At 44.9% G+C, this 16,473-nt stretch overlaps 1 protein-coding gene across 1 annotated transcript in view; it reads left to right on the forward strand.

Moving 5' to 3' along the window:
* Window positions 1–396: 396 nt before the first annotated feature.
* The window catches only part of ANK2 (ankyrin 2), a 1,987,506-nt gene continuing 1,971,429 nt past the window's right edge, over window positions 397–16,473 (forward strand). The window contains exon 1 of the mRNA XM_078676735.1: window positions 397–757. Within this exon, the coding sequence (XP_078532861.1) occupies window positions 686–757 (72 nt within the window). The 5' untranslated portion in view covers window positions 397–685. The remainder of the gene's footprint in view (window positions 758–16,473) is intronic.

Here is a 16,473-nt window from a genome sequence, read left to right on the forward strand (position 1 = left end):
GCAGGAGGGAAACTCAGCATCTCACCTGCTGCTGCAGGAAGGGGTTCAGTCTGTCACCCTCTGCTGCAGACAGGAAGCTCAGCCTTTCACCCTCTTCTGCAGGAGGGGGGCTCAGCCTGTCACCTCCTGCTGCAGGAGGGGGGCTCAGCCTTTCACCTGATCTTCCTGCAAAAGTCAGTGTGGTGCATAACACGGTCTGGGGGGAGCTGTCCATGATCTCATCCTTCTCAGCAGCCCAGCCCAGCCTCCCTGCTTGCTTCTTCTCCCAGTGCGAGCCGCTATAATAACCCCAGCACTGTTATTCCCTCCTCTCCGGTGCAGCCTCCCCCCGCCCCCCTCCTGCACACTCTCAGACGGCGAGGGGGTACCGAGGAGTGCGGCTGCAGCACAGACACCAGAGCACCGAGCACTGGCAGGGAAGGTCACTGTCTGCCCGCCGCCTTCCCGCCTTGGCCCACCGGGCTGCCCGCCTTCTCTGCATTCACCCCTCGTAGAGCCGCGCATCCCGGGATGGGGAGTCCAGCCACGTGACCGGTCAGATGGCACACGGAACATCCAGCGCCTGAACGCTGCTCCAAGGAGACGAGGCGCTGGGACGCGAAGGGCTGCGCCACTCGTTCCCTGAGGGGGCGCGCCCGGAGAGGTGACTGAGGAGAGCAGAGTGACAGGAGCAAGGGAGGGCGAAATGGCCTCCCCCACCTCCTCCTCGACGCCGGGGGGCGGGGTCTCCCCCTCCAGCCAGACGCGCATCCGTAAGGTGGGTGCTGGGCTATTGGGTTTCGGGGCGCCGTGGGTGCCAGGGGTTCTGCATCCAGGGGAGCACAGAAGCATGACGTCTGTGTCCGTGACCTTGATTTAGTGACATTTTGTTTGCGGGCCCTGAGGGGAGTGGCTTGCTGTTATGTGTAAAAGATGCTTCTCTAGAGGGCACAGAGGTGCACAGGGAGTTGCCTGGTTCAGAAAATGCAAATGCCATGAAGGATGGTGACTCCTTGTGCATGCTTTTTTTAAACTAACTAGTATTTACTCATGGGATTCGTTCTAGCATTTATTCTATTCATAAGCACTCTCAATTGTTATTTGTGTGGGAATGGGGATCAAATATTTTTCCCACAATCCCACAGAGTGGTCAGGCTAGTCTAAGCTGTCACTGCCACTTAACTCCACAGGTGACTGCTTAACCTGCATAGCAGCTCCTACCTATACTTTACAATGCTTAATAGTGGGCTGAGGGTTGATCGTCTTCTAAGCGCTCACATGATTGGTATATAAAAGAACTAACTAAGGCCACTTAGATGTAATAATTTGCCCAGGCTCACACACTGTATGCTTTAGTGAAGAAGCTGTGATTAGAATCCGGGGCTGCTGCTCCCAGAGTTGACAATGACATCGACAATCTGTCATGTTGGCTTTCGTCGGTTTATACATTTTTTTTGAGACATTTGTGGTCCTTTTGTGGACAGGTCAAACTGTGTTTATATGACAGGGGAAATGAATAACACGTTTTTTTAAAAAAAAAAAACTCAATAAGAAATAGGACTTCGTCTTCTTCGGGTCTACAAACCCGGGAGGCAAGTGCCACTGACAAGGCCTACTTATTACCTGTTGTTTTTCTGTAGACTGATAAGTGTGCACACTCTGACAAAAAACTGACTCACAAAAGTAGAATATTGCTCTGCACAGGATAGTTAGCCCATGGGTTTTGCTAGTGCTACTTGAATATAGGTGAAAGTCGTACTCTTGAGTGGCAGCTGCAATCGCACCGCAATCAACAACTGCTAAAGACCAGGGCAACGCTCCAATGTGACCCTCAGGATTGTAACTCATTTCTGGTCTTTCAGCCACTGATAAGCCATGGTCTTCCCCAGCCTATTTGGAAATTACTGTTAGAATGAATGCCGAAAAGAGGTCACGACCGAGTAGTGTACAAAAGCTAGTATTGTAACTCTCCAGAAAGATACCAATGTGACCATAATGTACACATGGGCTGTTGAATGCATTTGGAAGCCAGTGACATCACAGGGTGGTGGCGATATGCTGCCATTTCAAAACCCCCCTTGTTGATAGCAGCTGGTTGTATCCCATTGATTGAAATCTCACGTCTAGAAACGCCCTGTGTATCCCACTGTTTTCCTTTCGTCATCAACTCCCCTTTTTCTTTTCTCTCTTCACCACTGTCTCTTTGCTTCAACCCTGACCATCTATATCTTCTCCTGACTCATTGATGTACCCACTTGTTCCACATTGGTCCCATTTTTGCTCTGAACCCGGATTCTGAACCAGCTCAGAGCCTCTGGGTTTAGTATTGGCCAGAACTGGTCCTGTGGTGCATCATTTCTGTTTACATCTCTCTCCTGGCCCAAAGCTGGCGCTGAGCTTCTCCGCACAGTGAAAAAATTACATCTGCAGCGCCACTCCCTTTTTGCCTCGCGGTGTCCATGCCTTGGGATGTGGTCTGCTGCGGCGCGTCCTTTCTTGGCAAAGTGCCTTATGATGCTATATTGGGCTATTAGTAATAATGTTGCATAGATCACCCACTATATCCTTCCCTGACACAGGAACACCTTGTTTTCAGTGCTCAAAATTACTTTTTCAGACCATACTTGTGCAATCCAGTAACATGCAGTGTATCAACACTTAAGTACAGCTCCCGAGATCCATACATTTGTTATAGAAATGCCCAGGAGTGAAAATGCAGCGTCATTCTAGCATATGCTTTAGTGGCCTAGTCCTGGAACTGTGGTGATTTCCCATCTGTGATAACATTTTGATTATCCCATTTGTGATGTCACGTGGGAGGTCATGAGCACTTTGTGGTGGGACTGGAAGTTAAATTAAGGTTGTGTAGCGACCATAGCTGGCAATTTGGTCTGCCCTGCACTGGGCCAGGGACAGACTAATTTGCATATAGCCAGGTTCTGAGCTGGGATGGGGCAGTGAGCTAAATAACGGTGATGGATCAAGCCCTGATCTTTGGACTGGGTAAGAGTGGTCTGCTTAATTCAGACACTCTGTTCATCACCACCCCCTTTTCTGAATCGTTTTTGGCCACTATAGGTGTGGCAGGGTATACTCAGACATGAGTCCCTTGCTCACTGCTCCATCAGGATTCAAGCAAGCCGGGCCGACGACGCCTGAAATGGCAGAAACCGGTCCCCGGAAGCTTGTCTCCTTTCTGGTGAAGAATTGGCTTGGTAGTTTGGTCTGCCCTGTTCCCATGATGCACTGGGCCAGGGACAGACTAATTTGCATATAGCCAGGTTCTGAGCTGGGATGGGGCAGTGAGCTAAATAACGGTGATGGATCAAGCCCTGATCTTTGGACTGGGTAAGAGTGGTCTGCTTAATTCAGACACTCTGTTCATCACCACCCCCTTTTCTGAATCGTTTTTGCCCACTATAGGTGTGGCAGGGTATACTCAGACAAGAGTACCCTGCTCACTGCTCCATCAGGATTCAAGCAAGCCGGGCCGACGACGCCTGAAATGGCAGAAACCGGTCCCCGGAAGCTTGTCTCCTTTCTGGTGAAGAATTGGCTTGGTAGTTTGGTCTGCCCTGTTCCCATGATGCACTGGGCCAGGGACAGACTAATTTGCATATAGCCAGGTTCTGAGCTGGGATGGGGCAGTGAGCTAAATAACGGTGATGGATCAAGCCCTGATCTTTGGACTGGGTAAGAGTGGTCTGCTTAATTCAGACACTCTGTTCATCACCACCCCCTTTTCTGAATCAGACTGGAACAGGGCAGTTACATTCTCACTTTACACAACATGTAGACGGGAGCTGCCCAAGGCACAAGTGACGTGTCTTCGAAGGGACTCGTTCATATGCTGTTGAGGCCTACCTACCTACATAGGCTACGTACATAGGCTTACCTACATGCTATGGTAACTGATGTAACTGTGTGCGACTTGTTCTTATGTAAAGCGCACTGATACCTCCGGGTCTAGCCAGCACCATATAAAACTCTTCAAATAAGTAAATAAGTAAATCAATAAATAAATAAATAAATAGGCTACGTACATTCCGTGATTTAATCACCCACACATAGTTGGGAGCTCCTTGAATAAGTATGAAGGTTACATCAAAGATTAAGGATGTGAAAGATGATTTTCTTAACATTCGAATAAATCGGGAAAGGGTAGAGGAAGGGTGGGGGGAGGGGTACTGTAGGTTTCCAGTTATGGAACTCCCTTCAGACCATCTTAACTGTGAATCTGATCTCAAGAAACCTGAACACTTGCCTTTTCAAGAAAGCTATTTTTTGCTGACTACTTTTTCCCTGTCTCTACCTTACTGTCATTTTTGGTTTCTCTAGCAACAGTAAACCTTTGGTGAATGTGTGCTCTATTAAGTAGGTACAACATAACATACAACATATAACATAACATAACATATCATAGCATAACATAGCATAACACAACATAACATAGCATTGGCATAACATAACATAACACAACATGGCATAGCATAGCATAACATAACATACCATAGCATAACACAACATAGTATAGCATAGCAGAACATAACAGAGCATAACAGAGCATAGTATAACATAGCATAACATAGCATAGCATAGCACAGCACCGCATAACATAACACAGCATAGAATAGCATTGCAAAGCATAACATAACATAAGAGTATTTAAACCATTTTTTCCCTAGAGAGCCTTAAATCTCCAACCATCATGAAACTAACATAGAGGCGTTTCTGGCTTATGGTTGTTTTCATATGGAGATTGTAAAACTACTGGACCCTGTGATATAATGTGATTCAGTTCTGCATGTTGTGTCAGAATATTGCATATACGTGTAGTACAAATAAATACCCTAGGACAGAAACCTGGCGTAATCACAACATATAACAACAAAGGTTCCTGAAAATATTCAACATAATTATTCTACGGGACACTCAATGTTACATATAAAACTAGGAAATGGAACAGGAATAGGAATAAGAACAGAAAAACAACCTTTTTAAAGAACACCATGGCAGGTGTACAATACCTTATATTATTTTAATTAGCAATGGATCTTATAAAGATGCCTAAACAGATAGTGCAAAAAAGACTTCGGCGCTCACACGTGACACACACAGTTTGTAAATAACGTTCAAGAGTGTTAATAACAAAAACGAAAGGAACTCCAATTGGCCACAGAAAGGTCTTAGGAGTCAAGGGCATTTTGACCCACCAGATTTCAGGATCATCATCAGGACTGGGGCATTTAATAGGCCCGAGCAGAAAGGATGCTGGCCAGTGGTCCTAGAGAAGCCAGGAACTGTGATGCGGTATAACGGAAAGCTCAGCACGCAGGTGAACACAGGAATGAGGCCAGCGGACCCTAGGGAAGGCAATATCATGGTTGTGTGGGCTTCATGGACCTTGATAGGGGAGATTGAATATCAGGATAGACTTGTAGGTCACGTGCTGGGGACATTAAGGCTAATTATAGCTAGAAGCAGAAAGGCATCTTGACTGGAAATGTGTCCGCCCATATTTGCTAAACTGAAAGTGGTCGGATCACATGACTCATAAAGCTATCCTCAATCCGCTAAGAGATAAGGTTGAACAGAAGGTGACGACAGATGCTTAAAGAATCCACTGAGATCCACTAGTTGGAAGCCAAGGAGGGGAAGTGAAACTAACGTACCCCCAGTGCAGATAAGAGTCAGCGACTCTTCTGACAATTTGGCTGGTTGAGAAGCAGGGCGTGCTAGGGGTCAGCAGCATGTTCAGCGCGTCCACAGGAGACGATGCAGCGTGGTCGTCTCTGAGATTGGGAATCTCGACTAGCCTAACTGGAGTACTATTTAGTCTTCTAGGAGGTGCAATATGTTGAGAAATCAATGCTCTAGACCAGCATTCTCCAATGTAGGTCCTGGAGGGCCGGATCCATGCCATATTTTTCAGATAACTACATTTATCTAAATGTGGATATGCTAAAAATCTGGCATGGATCCTGCCCTCCAGGACCAACATTGGAGAACTGTGGTCTAGACCATACTTTTTTAATATGTAGCAATTACTACAGCAGTTTCCCGTGTTGCTGCACTGAATAATTAGACCTTGCAGTTACCTAAAGTAAAGCCCTCCCGGTATTCAGCACTGTGACCGTCAAAGTCAACACAGACAACAAGACACAACCCCAGTAGGGATCTGAAAGCAGAATGTGGGTGTTCATCGTGGGTATCCGGGTACCTCCGTCCTGTCCATTGGGGTTACCATTGGTAGAGATCACTGGGGACAAACATTGCAAGGTCAATGTGATGCGTGCAAATGATCATACGAAATGTACATGCTCAAAGGTTACATCTGACGTGACACTGCAACAAATAGACCTAAGATGTCTGCTAGGGTGAAGTGATGTACAATGAGGGGACCGCGCCACAGCATTATCCCATAGGAACTGGAGGAATTGATGCACAACAGCTTTGCACTTAACTAGAACCTTTCAATGCCATTTGCTTACACAGCGGTCTTTTACCACAGGATCATGTAAATGGATTTCCCTAGTCCCACAAGACGCTAATTACTTCCTGTTTACCGCTGTACCTTTCTAAAGTGAACAGAGAGCCCATATTGACCCGGAAAGCCTGTTCTGAGTAACTCAGATGCAAGCACTAGATCTGGTACCTAAATACTCTGAGCAACGAGCAGCTAGTGAGCAGCAATACAACTCTACCGGGGTCAGCCTAATGCTTAGCTGGGAGGTATACAGGCTTCATATAGTAAATCTTAAAACAACAGGACCCTATTTACCATTCATTTTCGTCCCCTATTTTAGACCCAAGTTAATATAAAATGCGTTCATCAAACATTTGTTTCAGTCTCCTAAAGTGTGTGGACAGATATAGAGATCCGACGGTGGCCATCAGTCACCGGTGTCTTATGTAGACCCTACGACCCCTTGCAGTGACAGAAAGCTGATAGTTCCCTATTTACCTTGGCATCTGTCTGCTTCCAGAAAGTGCCATGTGGAACAGCGTGGAAGGCACAACAGTGCTACAGGTGCCAGGCCCATATGTGGGCCCACCCCTACCTCAAGAAGGTCGCACTTGGACTGGAGAAGTGACATGTTCGCAAATGCATAGCATTATGATGCTGTAAATCATACTACTTTATTCGGCACATTGGCCTTTTTAAAAATGTAAATTGTTGGTCTCTTTTGTTAGTATTATTTCCTTCTTTTTCCATGCATCAGATAGGGTTTATCGAAAATTGCACTTTTGGAATGGTTGACTTGAGTTAACAATAATGATGAGGCTGTTTTTCTCCTTTTTTCATCTAAAGTTTTCTTTCCCTTTTCGAGAAATGGTACTTACATCTGATTGGAGCACTAAATCATAAAAACTCAAAGAAAGACTTCAGAAAGGGTCTAAGGTGGGTGAATGATCAAAGGAGAGCACAGCCAGACATGTGGGGAAAAGGTTCAGGCAATGAAAAGACCCACAATCCCATCTAGACACACACCAAGAAAACCCTGTTCTGGTAAAGGGCTTAGTTATTCATACATTGCTGCTTCTTTGGCTAGAAGAATTTCATCTGGGTTTGAATACATGAGCCAACATAACCATGTTGCTGACCGAGCATAGGGCCAGTGGAGAAGATGCATTAAAAAGAAGGGACCAAGTTACCTTTGATTCTAGTATAAATAAATACATAGAGATGTTTTTAACAAAATGGTATACTATAATGTGGCATGGGTTTAAAGGGTATAATGTATTTTGTTTAAAGCCCGTGGAAAAGTGTAACAGTTTCTGTGGTGTTTGAAGTCGACTATCCCCTCCTGAGACACGGTCCTTCACACAGTGGGGCTTCAGAGAGTAGCTACCGAAGGGCGATTCTATCGGGAGGGAAAAAGGCTACTCATGAGGGAAGAGACCCTGTTCTGAAGGGGCAGACAGGCCCCACATTGAAGTAATATTAATTATGCCTGAAATGAGGGAAGTGGTATAGGTGGAGAGTGAAGAAGAAAGTGTGTGGAAATACGCAACAGATGAGAGATTTTGCAGGAAGGGGAAGCGAAAGGGAGCGTACCTGGACAATAGGGTAGAAGTTCTGTCCAGGGTGAGATAGCCACCTGGGGAGTAGGGAGGGTAATCCTGCTTGGGCAGGAGAGGAGACTTAACATGGACGTTGGAATCCCACAGAAGTGAATCAGTGCAGGATGTGTTTTGCACAGTGTAAATCTTTTCTGCAAATTTAAGTGGAAGCTGCACTCAAATGGATGGACCTTTGTCTTGAATTGAGGCTTAATATCAGTGAATCACAGGACCGCAATGACAATGAAGCACATGAGGCTCCACAAAATCGACAAAGAGGAGTAGATTTGGAAACCATGATGGTCAATTAGACTGGCAAATTTACAATCTCAAATCGTTAAAATTATTCCTAAATCAATAATCACCTTATAGAAGCATTGTTCGGTATAATTCAAGGCAAGTCAAAATAGCGGATGCTATTGAAAGATTTTCATATGCAAATTGAGTAAGGTGCAGTAACCCTGAAGGAAAATTCCCAAATGAGGATTGAAATGATGCCAGCGAAAATTAAGCGGTACAAAAGGGGGTGGTAATGGACGGAGCATCTGAACCAATCAAACACTCACACCGAGTCAAAAGATCTGGGTTTAATCCATCACCGTTCTTTAGCCCACTCAGCCACCCCAGTTCAGACATGGCTATATGCAAATCAGTCTGACCCTGTGCCTCATGGGAACAGTCCAGCCCGAACTGCCAAGCCATGCCTTCCCTGGACCGGAAACAAGCTTCCGAGGACCGGTTTCTGGCATTACAGCCTTCTTCAGCCCGGCTTGCTTGAATCCAGTAGCAAAGTGAGCAAGGGACTCACGTCTGCGCAAAACCTGCCACACTTATGGCGGCCAAAGCGGTACAAAAGGGGGTGGTGATGGACGGAGCATCTGAACCAATCAAACACTCACACCGAGTCAAAAGATCTGGGTTTAATCCATCACCATTCTTTAGCCCACTCTGCCACCCCAGTTCAGACATGGCTATATGCAAATCAGTCTGACCCTGTGCCTCATGGGAACAGTCCAGCCCGAACTGCCAAGCCATGCCTTCCCTAGACCGAAAACAAGCTTCCGAGGACCGGTTTCTGGCATTACACCCTTCTTCAGCCCGGCTTGCTTGAATCCAGTAGCAAAGTGTGCAAGGGACTCACGTCTGAGCAAACCCTGCCACACTTATGGCGGCCAAAGCGGTACAAAAGGGGGTGGTGATGGACGGAGCATCTGAACCAATCAAACACTCACACCGAGTCAAAAGATCTGGGTTTAATCCATCACCGTTGTTTAGCCCACTCTGCCACCCCAGTTCAGACATGGCTATATGCAAATCAGTATGACCCTGTGCCTCATGGGAACAGTCCAGCCCGAACTGCCAAGCCATGCCTTCCCCGGACCGGAAACAAGCTTCCGAGGACCGGTTTCTGGCATTACAGCCTTCTTCAGCCCGGCTTGCTTGAATCCAGTGGCAAAGTGAGCAAGGGACTCACGTCTGAGCAAACCCTGCCACACTTATGGCGGCCAAAGCGGTACAAAAGGGGGTGGTGATGGACGGAGCATCTGAACCAATCAAACACTCACACGAGTCAAAAGATCTGGGTTTAATCCATCACCATTCTTTAGCCCACTCCCACCCCAGTTTAGACATGGCTATATGCAAATCAGTCTGACCCTGTGCCTCATGGGAACAGTCCAGCCCGAACTGCCAAGCCATGCCTTCCCTGGACCGGAAACAAGCTTCCGAGGACCGGTTTCTGGCATTACAGCCTTCGTCAGCCCGGCTTGCTTGAATCCAGTCTCAAAGTGAGCAAGGGACTCACGTCTGCGCAAACCCTGGGGAAATTAAGCAGCAGGTGTCAGCAAGTAAAGCCTCTAAAGGCAGAACCAACTGAAGGTTCAATCAGACAACAATATTAGATTTGCTTGAAAGTTTAACTCTATGAGCAGGAACAAAATAAGCATTGGGTCTCAAGAGAGTGGGAAAGGGGCATCTGCTCTTGAAAGAGAAGATAGGAGTAGCTGAGACTAACTAACTCAGCAATGCACAATTAAACACATCATTTCTACAGTATAGAACAAGTCTCTACGGTTCCCATGAGGTGGAAACCAATCAAAAGTCAGCATTTCCTGATAGCATTTCTTTGCCCATCTTCTCAGACCTTGCACAAAAGAAGCTCACAGCTGCACAGCCTTCTGAAGAAATCTTTTACACCATGCTACTTGTTATCATCTCATCCCCGGGCTGGTGCAAAAAAACTCATTGTTTATCTTTCAGTAAAACTTACGTTGCTAAACAATTCTCACAGAAACGACAATAATTGCAACAATTATTACTAATATAAGTTGGCTCCTGAAACGAAAAAAAGAGTAAGAGAACCACAATGTTAGTGTGAGTAATTAAACTGAGGTCTACATTAATTGTGACTAACTTTATTTTAATAACTTTTATTGTTGTATTTATGATGATTTGTACAAACAGGGATCATGTGTCTTCATTCCATTTTTAAATGTCTGCAAGTGACATCTTTCGACAATCATAGATGACAATAATCCTGTTACATCACAGTGTCAATTGTATAATCCTCGGTAAATCTGCCAGACCCCCCAGATGTTCCTCCCTTTTTTGGGGCGCCCTCTTATATATCGTGCATTCTGCTTGCCAGCACCAGTCCAAATCGTTTTCCCACTCCTCTAGTGTCGGGATAGCGGCCGCCCCCCCATTTCTTTGCTATATTCCGTTTTGCCACCACTGCTGCTAGTGCTTGCCATTATTTTATATGCCTCGGCCAGTTGTCATTTCCCGCAGTTACCAGCAGGAACCATTCCTATGACTAACTTAAGGTACTTTAACTTTAGTTAACTATAACATGTGGATCACTAACTATGGTCATCTTAGCATAAAATCACACTATATATGAATATTTGTAATAAGCATTAGTACATTTGTTAAGCTAAACGAAAAATAGTGTCAGAGCGACAACATATGCTGCCTCTTTGGTGGGAGGAAAGAGACTGATTTGTGTGACAGTTCCTGGTACCCAGGCCCACAGAACAGTTCACACAGACATGAAGCATCACAGTTCTGTGACATCCTCCTACTTGGCATGACAGCAGAGGGCCAAACCATTCTTGAAAGCACTTTTATTACTGAACCTAGATTTACAAATGATGTCTGCAACATGGTGATACTGAATCAGGTCCACAGTCACACGTTGCACAGATTGTGACATTCACTCAAGGACATCTCCAACAGTGGAAGGAAATATTAGGCTGGGCATTGGTGTTTAGGTTGCAGTATCTGTTGCTTCTCTTGCATTGAAGTTCAAATCATCTTCTCCCTTATGTGCCCGAAATTCTCCAATCATTAAGTCCTTACTTAATTTCAACTTGATTTGTGTTTCACTTCATTTGCTTTTATCAGTCACAAAACGAAGGGCCTTATTACAAAACTTTGCGTACAGGGTTACTGCATCACAAATGTGACGGATATCCCGTCCTCTGTATTACAATTGCATTATATCCTATGGTACTTGTAATAAGGCAAATGGGACAATGTTCACATTTGTGACAGGGTTTCCCATCCGCCAAGATCGTAATCACGCCCTCAGACCCACTCCCAATTTCAAACTCATTCCTTTCGTTCTGCATCCCCAACAGTGTGCTCAACCCTATTCCCACTCTGAATTACCCAAAACATCTCACCCACCACAAACCAACACAAAGAAAATCATCATCTAAAAAGGTGATACAGATTTAAAGATACCTGCCAAACACCTCCGGCATTTACGCAGCTCGCAGCTGTAAATAGCTAACTGATAAATGCACACTTCGCAGTGGCTCGCTGTTCTAATTCACTGACCTAATTCTCACTTACACCGGGAACTTGATTCTCCCCCAACTCAGCTTCCTTTTTTGGATTTTTTTTTTTACTCGGTGGGTATGACATCATGCACAAGAATAGTTTCAACAATCTGTCAGGTGAGGCACCTGGCAGACTTAGGCAAAAAATATCTTGAAATTCACCTTTTCAAACATTCCCTGACACTTGGTATTTGAGTCTCTGCCAGTGTTAATCGAGCTATCACTTTCCAAAGCACTTTGCTTTCACACCGTCTGGAAGCTGTCTGCCAATGATCCTTGCTTCAAAGAATCCTTATCTAACCTTGTGGCAACAAGTGGTGAGCTGTGCTAAAAACATTTGCATAGAAGATTTCAACATCAAATAGAATCTTATTTCTAACCACATGAGGTCCTTTTGAAAGAAAAAAAAATTGTAATCTGTTTATCCCTACACAACACTAGAGACTTCCCATCCATTGCAAAGCGGATCACTTTGGTCCCGATTCACAAAAGTTTAGGACAGTAATTGTAATTGCATTTATATAGCACTTACCACCCCTGACGAGGCATCAAAGTGCTTTTGGCGAGCAGCATGCTACTCTGGAACCCAAAAAGGATTAGTGGTGAATTAGCATAGGGAAATATTAAAATAATTTCTGCGGTGGACATGTTTGTCTATTATTTGGATTGAAAAGGATAGTAGAGGGATAGAAAAGGGAAGGGTTTACATTTAAAGAGCGCTTTCTACCCCTGATGAGGTGTTGAAGCCCTTTAGCTCTTGCTACACAAAAAGGACCTATGGAGTGCAAAGCAGCATAAATGAAAACGTTGATCCACCTAAGTGAATTTAGTAAGTGCAGGGCCAAACAACACTGTATCGTGTAGCATGATATGATGCCCTGATTATACAAGAAAAGGGAACAGCTCTAACACTCCTAGGAAACCACACACAGCCAGATCAACTGAGGTCTTGCAAAGTAGAGGTGCCTGGCTTTGCATTGATACTAGTACCAAATGAAAAACGCGCAAACTATTGGCAAAAAGACATTGTCTGACATATCTATGTGATATTTGTAGATTATACAGAAATTACATACATTACTTGATTAACATTGGGGCAGTTGTCTGTCTGATGAAATTATTTCTGACGGGTGTGCCTTGAGTATAAATCTCATGCAAGACGGTGCTCACTTGCCTTTGTACAATGGTGCAACACCGAATCATGTTTAACATATCAGAAACACAGAATTATCCATGTTTGCACAGCTGGTGACATCAGGGCTGGACTGGCCGTAGCGGGCACAGGGTGTTTCCCCTGTGGGCCACCAGGGTGGGGGCCGGTTTTGGACCCTGGTGGGGCTGTTTTTGTTACCGGGGGCCGGTTGAATCAGCCCCCTGTAACAAAAGCAGCTGCAGTGTTTTCCATGCACCTGCCCCTGCGAGCAGTCTGACTCAATTGCAGCAGCGGCCCGTGCAGGTAAGGGCGGTGGGCTGTGTGCAGAGGATTTCGACAGACGAAGACAAGGGACAATTTATTAATAATGTAATTTTCCATTATGGTCGTCTCTCGAAATCCCCCCCAACCCGGCCCCACCGCCCACCACTCTTACCTGCATGGGCCGCCGCTCCTCAATTGCCAGGGCCGGTTTGCGTTCCCAGTCTGGCCCTGGGTGACATCTTTGGGTCATGGCACAGTCAAAATATCATACTGCACAATTGTATGCTGTTTGAGCAAGGCAACGCTGAAGATTTTTGAAGAGTTTCCATTTAAAAATTCTTAGAAAAACCGCCCTTCTTTATCTTAACCTGGCAGTGTCTATTGCTGCCAATTTATTCTCACTTAATTAGTCTGATTAGTGCATCATCCTCTGTAGCACTGTGCCTGTTATTCTTCCCATTACTAGTGAGAAAAATCCTTAAAGATACTCGAGCAGTCTAATCTTACAGAAATACACCTCTGCTACAGTGGATGACATCCCAACTCCATCACCATTGTAGTGGATGAAAGCTCTTCTCCAGAAGTGGATATAATTTTAACTCCATCTCTGCAGCTGTGGATGAAATGTCCACACCATTGCGGCATTGGGTGAATTCTCGATTCCATCTCTGCACCAGTGGATTAATTCCCAACCCCGTCTCTGTTGCCGTGGATGAAATTTCAACTCCATCTTTGTTGCGGTGAATAAAATCTCAGCAACATCTCTGCTGCAGTGGATCAAATAAATCTCCGTTCCATCTCCTGCAATGGATGAAATCTCCTATGCAGCATCACATTTTTCGACAAGAACATCACCAACTCCTACAACTACTTGGCATGAAGACAATGGATATACCGGAAGAGGTTCTGACAGAAGAGTGAGTAAATGAAAGTAAAGGAAAAAGAAAGAGGAGAGGCTAAGGAAGAACAACAGAGTGGGGGCAGAGAGGGAGATAAAGAGTAGTCATTTAGACAGAGTGCTAGCATGATGTGATCAATGCTAGAAAATGTGAGAGGCAGGCCTATCCTGTTGGACAGGGGTGCTCCAGACAGCTGCCAAACAGATGAGCAGAATTTCTGATGCCACAATCCTTTCGCTAGATGGAGGTTTAGTGACTCTGTGGTGCAGTGATTCGGTTTCTTGGACCTCAGAGGCCTAATAATTACAAACAAGTCACCAAGGGCTGCCACGTGTTGCTCTTTTGCTGTTTTAATTTCGTAATATTGTTATTTTACTGACCTCTTACGAAAGGAATTTTTCGTATTTTGTGATAAAACGCAGACTGAGCAGAACTGTTAACCAAAAGCAACTCGTATTGTACTGACCGAGCAAACACAATACAAAAAGCAAGCCGTCTTTAAGGGGCCATCCAGAGTGGAGATATTTTGTGACATCATTCACCGGATGTCCTCTTTATTTGTGGCTAAGGGGGACGGACATTTGGTTTCCACCAAGAAAGTTTTGAACAAATGGGGCTAAACCATGCGTTTAATAGCACATTTTAGAAGCAGAACTCATGGACATCTAGCGATTTAGAAACAATTCTCAGAATTCATGAACTATTCAGAAACTGCAACATTTGCAACAGTATCTTGGGACATTAATCCTCTGCAATAGCAAATACACTCATTTACCCATCGAAACATTGTGTGCCCCGTGCAATCACTGAATGTTCTTCAGATGAATATTGGTGCTGTGGTGCCGGCCTGCACTGGGACCCAAGGGGCTCATTACGATGCTGCCCGCCTTCGTTGCAGTGTATGGGACCACCCCACCCGGCAGACATATGGCGGTTCCACCACTGCAATTAAGATGCACCCGCCATACTGGTGGGTGCATCCAGGGCATTTAACTTTGCGGACGGTGCTGCTGGTTGCAGCCCCGTATGCAATGTCAAAATGCCATGCTGTGCATTTCCCTGTACTACGTGGCAGGCACCACATGCTTGGGTGAGAGCCCAGGAGTGCCCAGGGCTGCTAGAAGCACAGCTGATAGGCGTTCAGCCTTTAAAAACTCAATCAAGTTTTTACCTTCTTAAACATTGTTCAACATACACATTTATTGGTCAATAAGTAACCTAATTTTCAAGAACTGTTAACGTAAAAAGTGCATCAATAAGCATTCGTATTCAATGTTGCACAAAATCACATGAAAATATTATCAAATCATATTTTCAATTCAATCAGTATATGGTAAACACTACTAAATTAATGTGATTCAAAAATTAATATCCAACGTCCCATTGCATTTCGGGTTACATAATGAACCCTTCGTCAGGGGATTAATAATATGCAATCAAAAGTACATAATTTCATGGGTTGTCGATTTCTTCAGTTGTGAGTTCAACAGGATCTAAAAAACAGCAACAAACAAAACTATATTGTGTTCTCACATATATACAACAGTATATCATAACATACTCGAGGGTAACACCGAAGGAAAACTACCAGAAAGACAAAACACCGAGAAAAAGAACCCAGTGTCTAGGAAGACGATCAATTCGTGTTGGTGTGAAGGTAACTAATAAAGAATAATGTTTCAACTTTTTATCTGAAAAAGTATAAAGTGAAAGGTAAAGTGCTCACATTATTATAGAAAGACCGAGTAAAGTTATCAAGCGGAATAGCATGCTAGTGCCGAATTTGTGAAGTGAAGAATTCTCGTGTTGTTATAGCTAATGGTCTATCACCACTTGGAAAAAGGAAATAACTACATAAACAGTAAACAATGCGTACTCCTGGGCTCTCACCCGCGTGTTTATTAATTAGGAGGGGGTTAGGCACATTTCCCTCACTCTAGAAAGCACGCTAAGATTTTTCAAAGGACATATAATTATATCTTTACAATTGATTACGGAGTGCAGATCCCCATCTAACAAAGATTTCAGGCACCACATGCTGCCTGCCACGCGGTGCAAAGAAATGCAGGGGGGTATCATGGGTATCCCCTCAGTGCACAGCTACCTCCCCCCAACACAAGGGGGGCCTGTACGTGCCCCTGAATCCGTTTCTGCCTGTCTTTTCGTGGTGGGATGACCGCCGCGAAAAGACAGGCAGAAAGGGATATCGTAATCCCTACAGCACCGCAAGGCACCACCCACAATGTTGCCATATATTTTGGTTCCGCAA

Source organism: Lissotriton helveticus, chromosome 2_1, assembly GCF_964261635.1.
Source record: "Lissotriton helveticus chromosome 2_1, aLisHel1.1, whole genome shotgun sequence".
Lineage (NCBI taxonomy): Eukaryota > Metazoa > Chordata > Amphibia > Caudata > Salamandridae > Lissotriton > Lissotriton helveticus.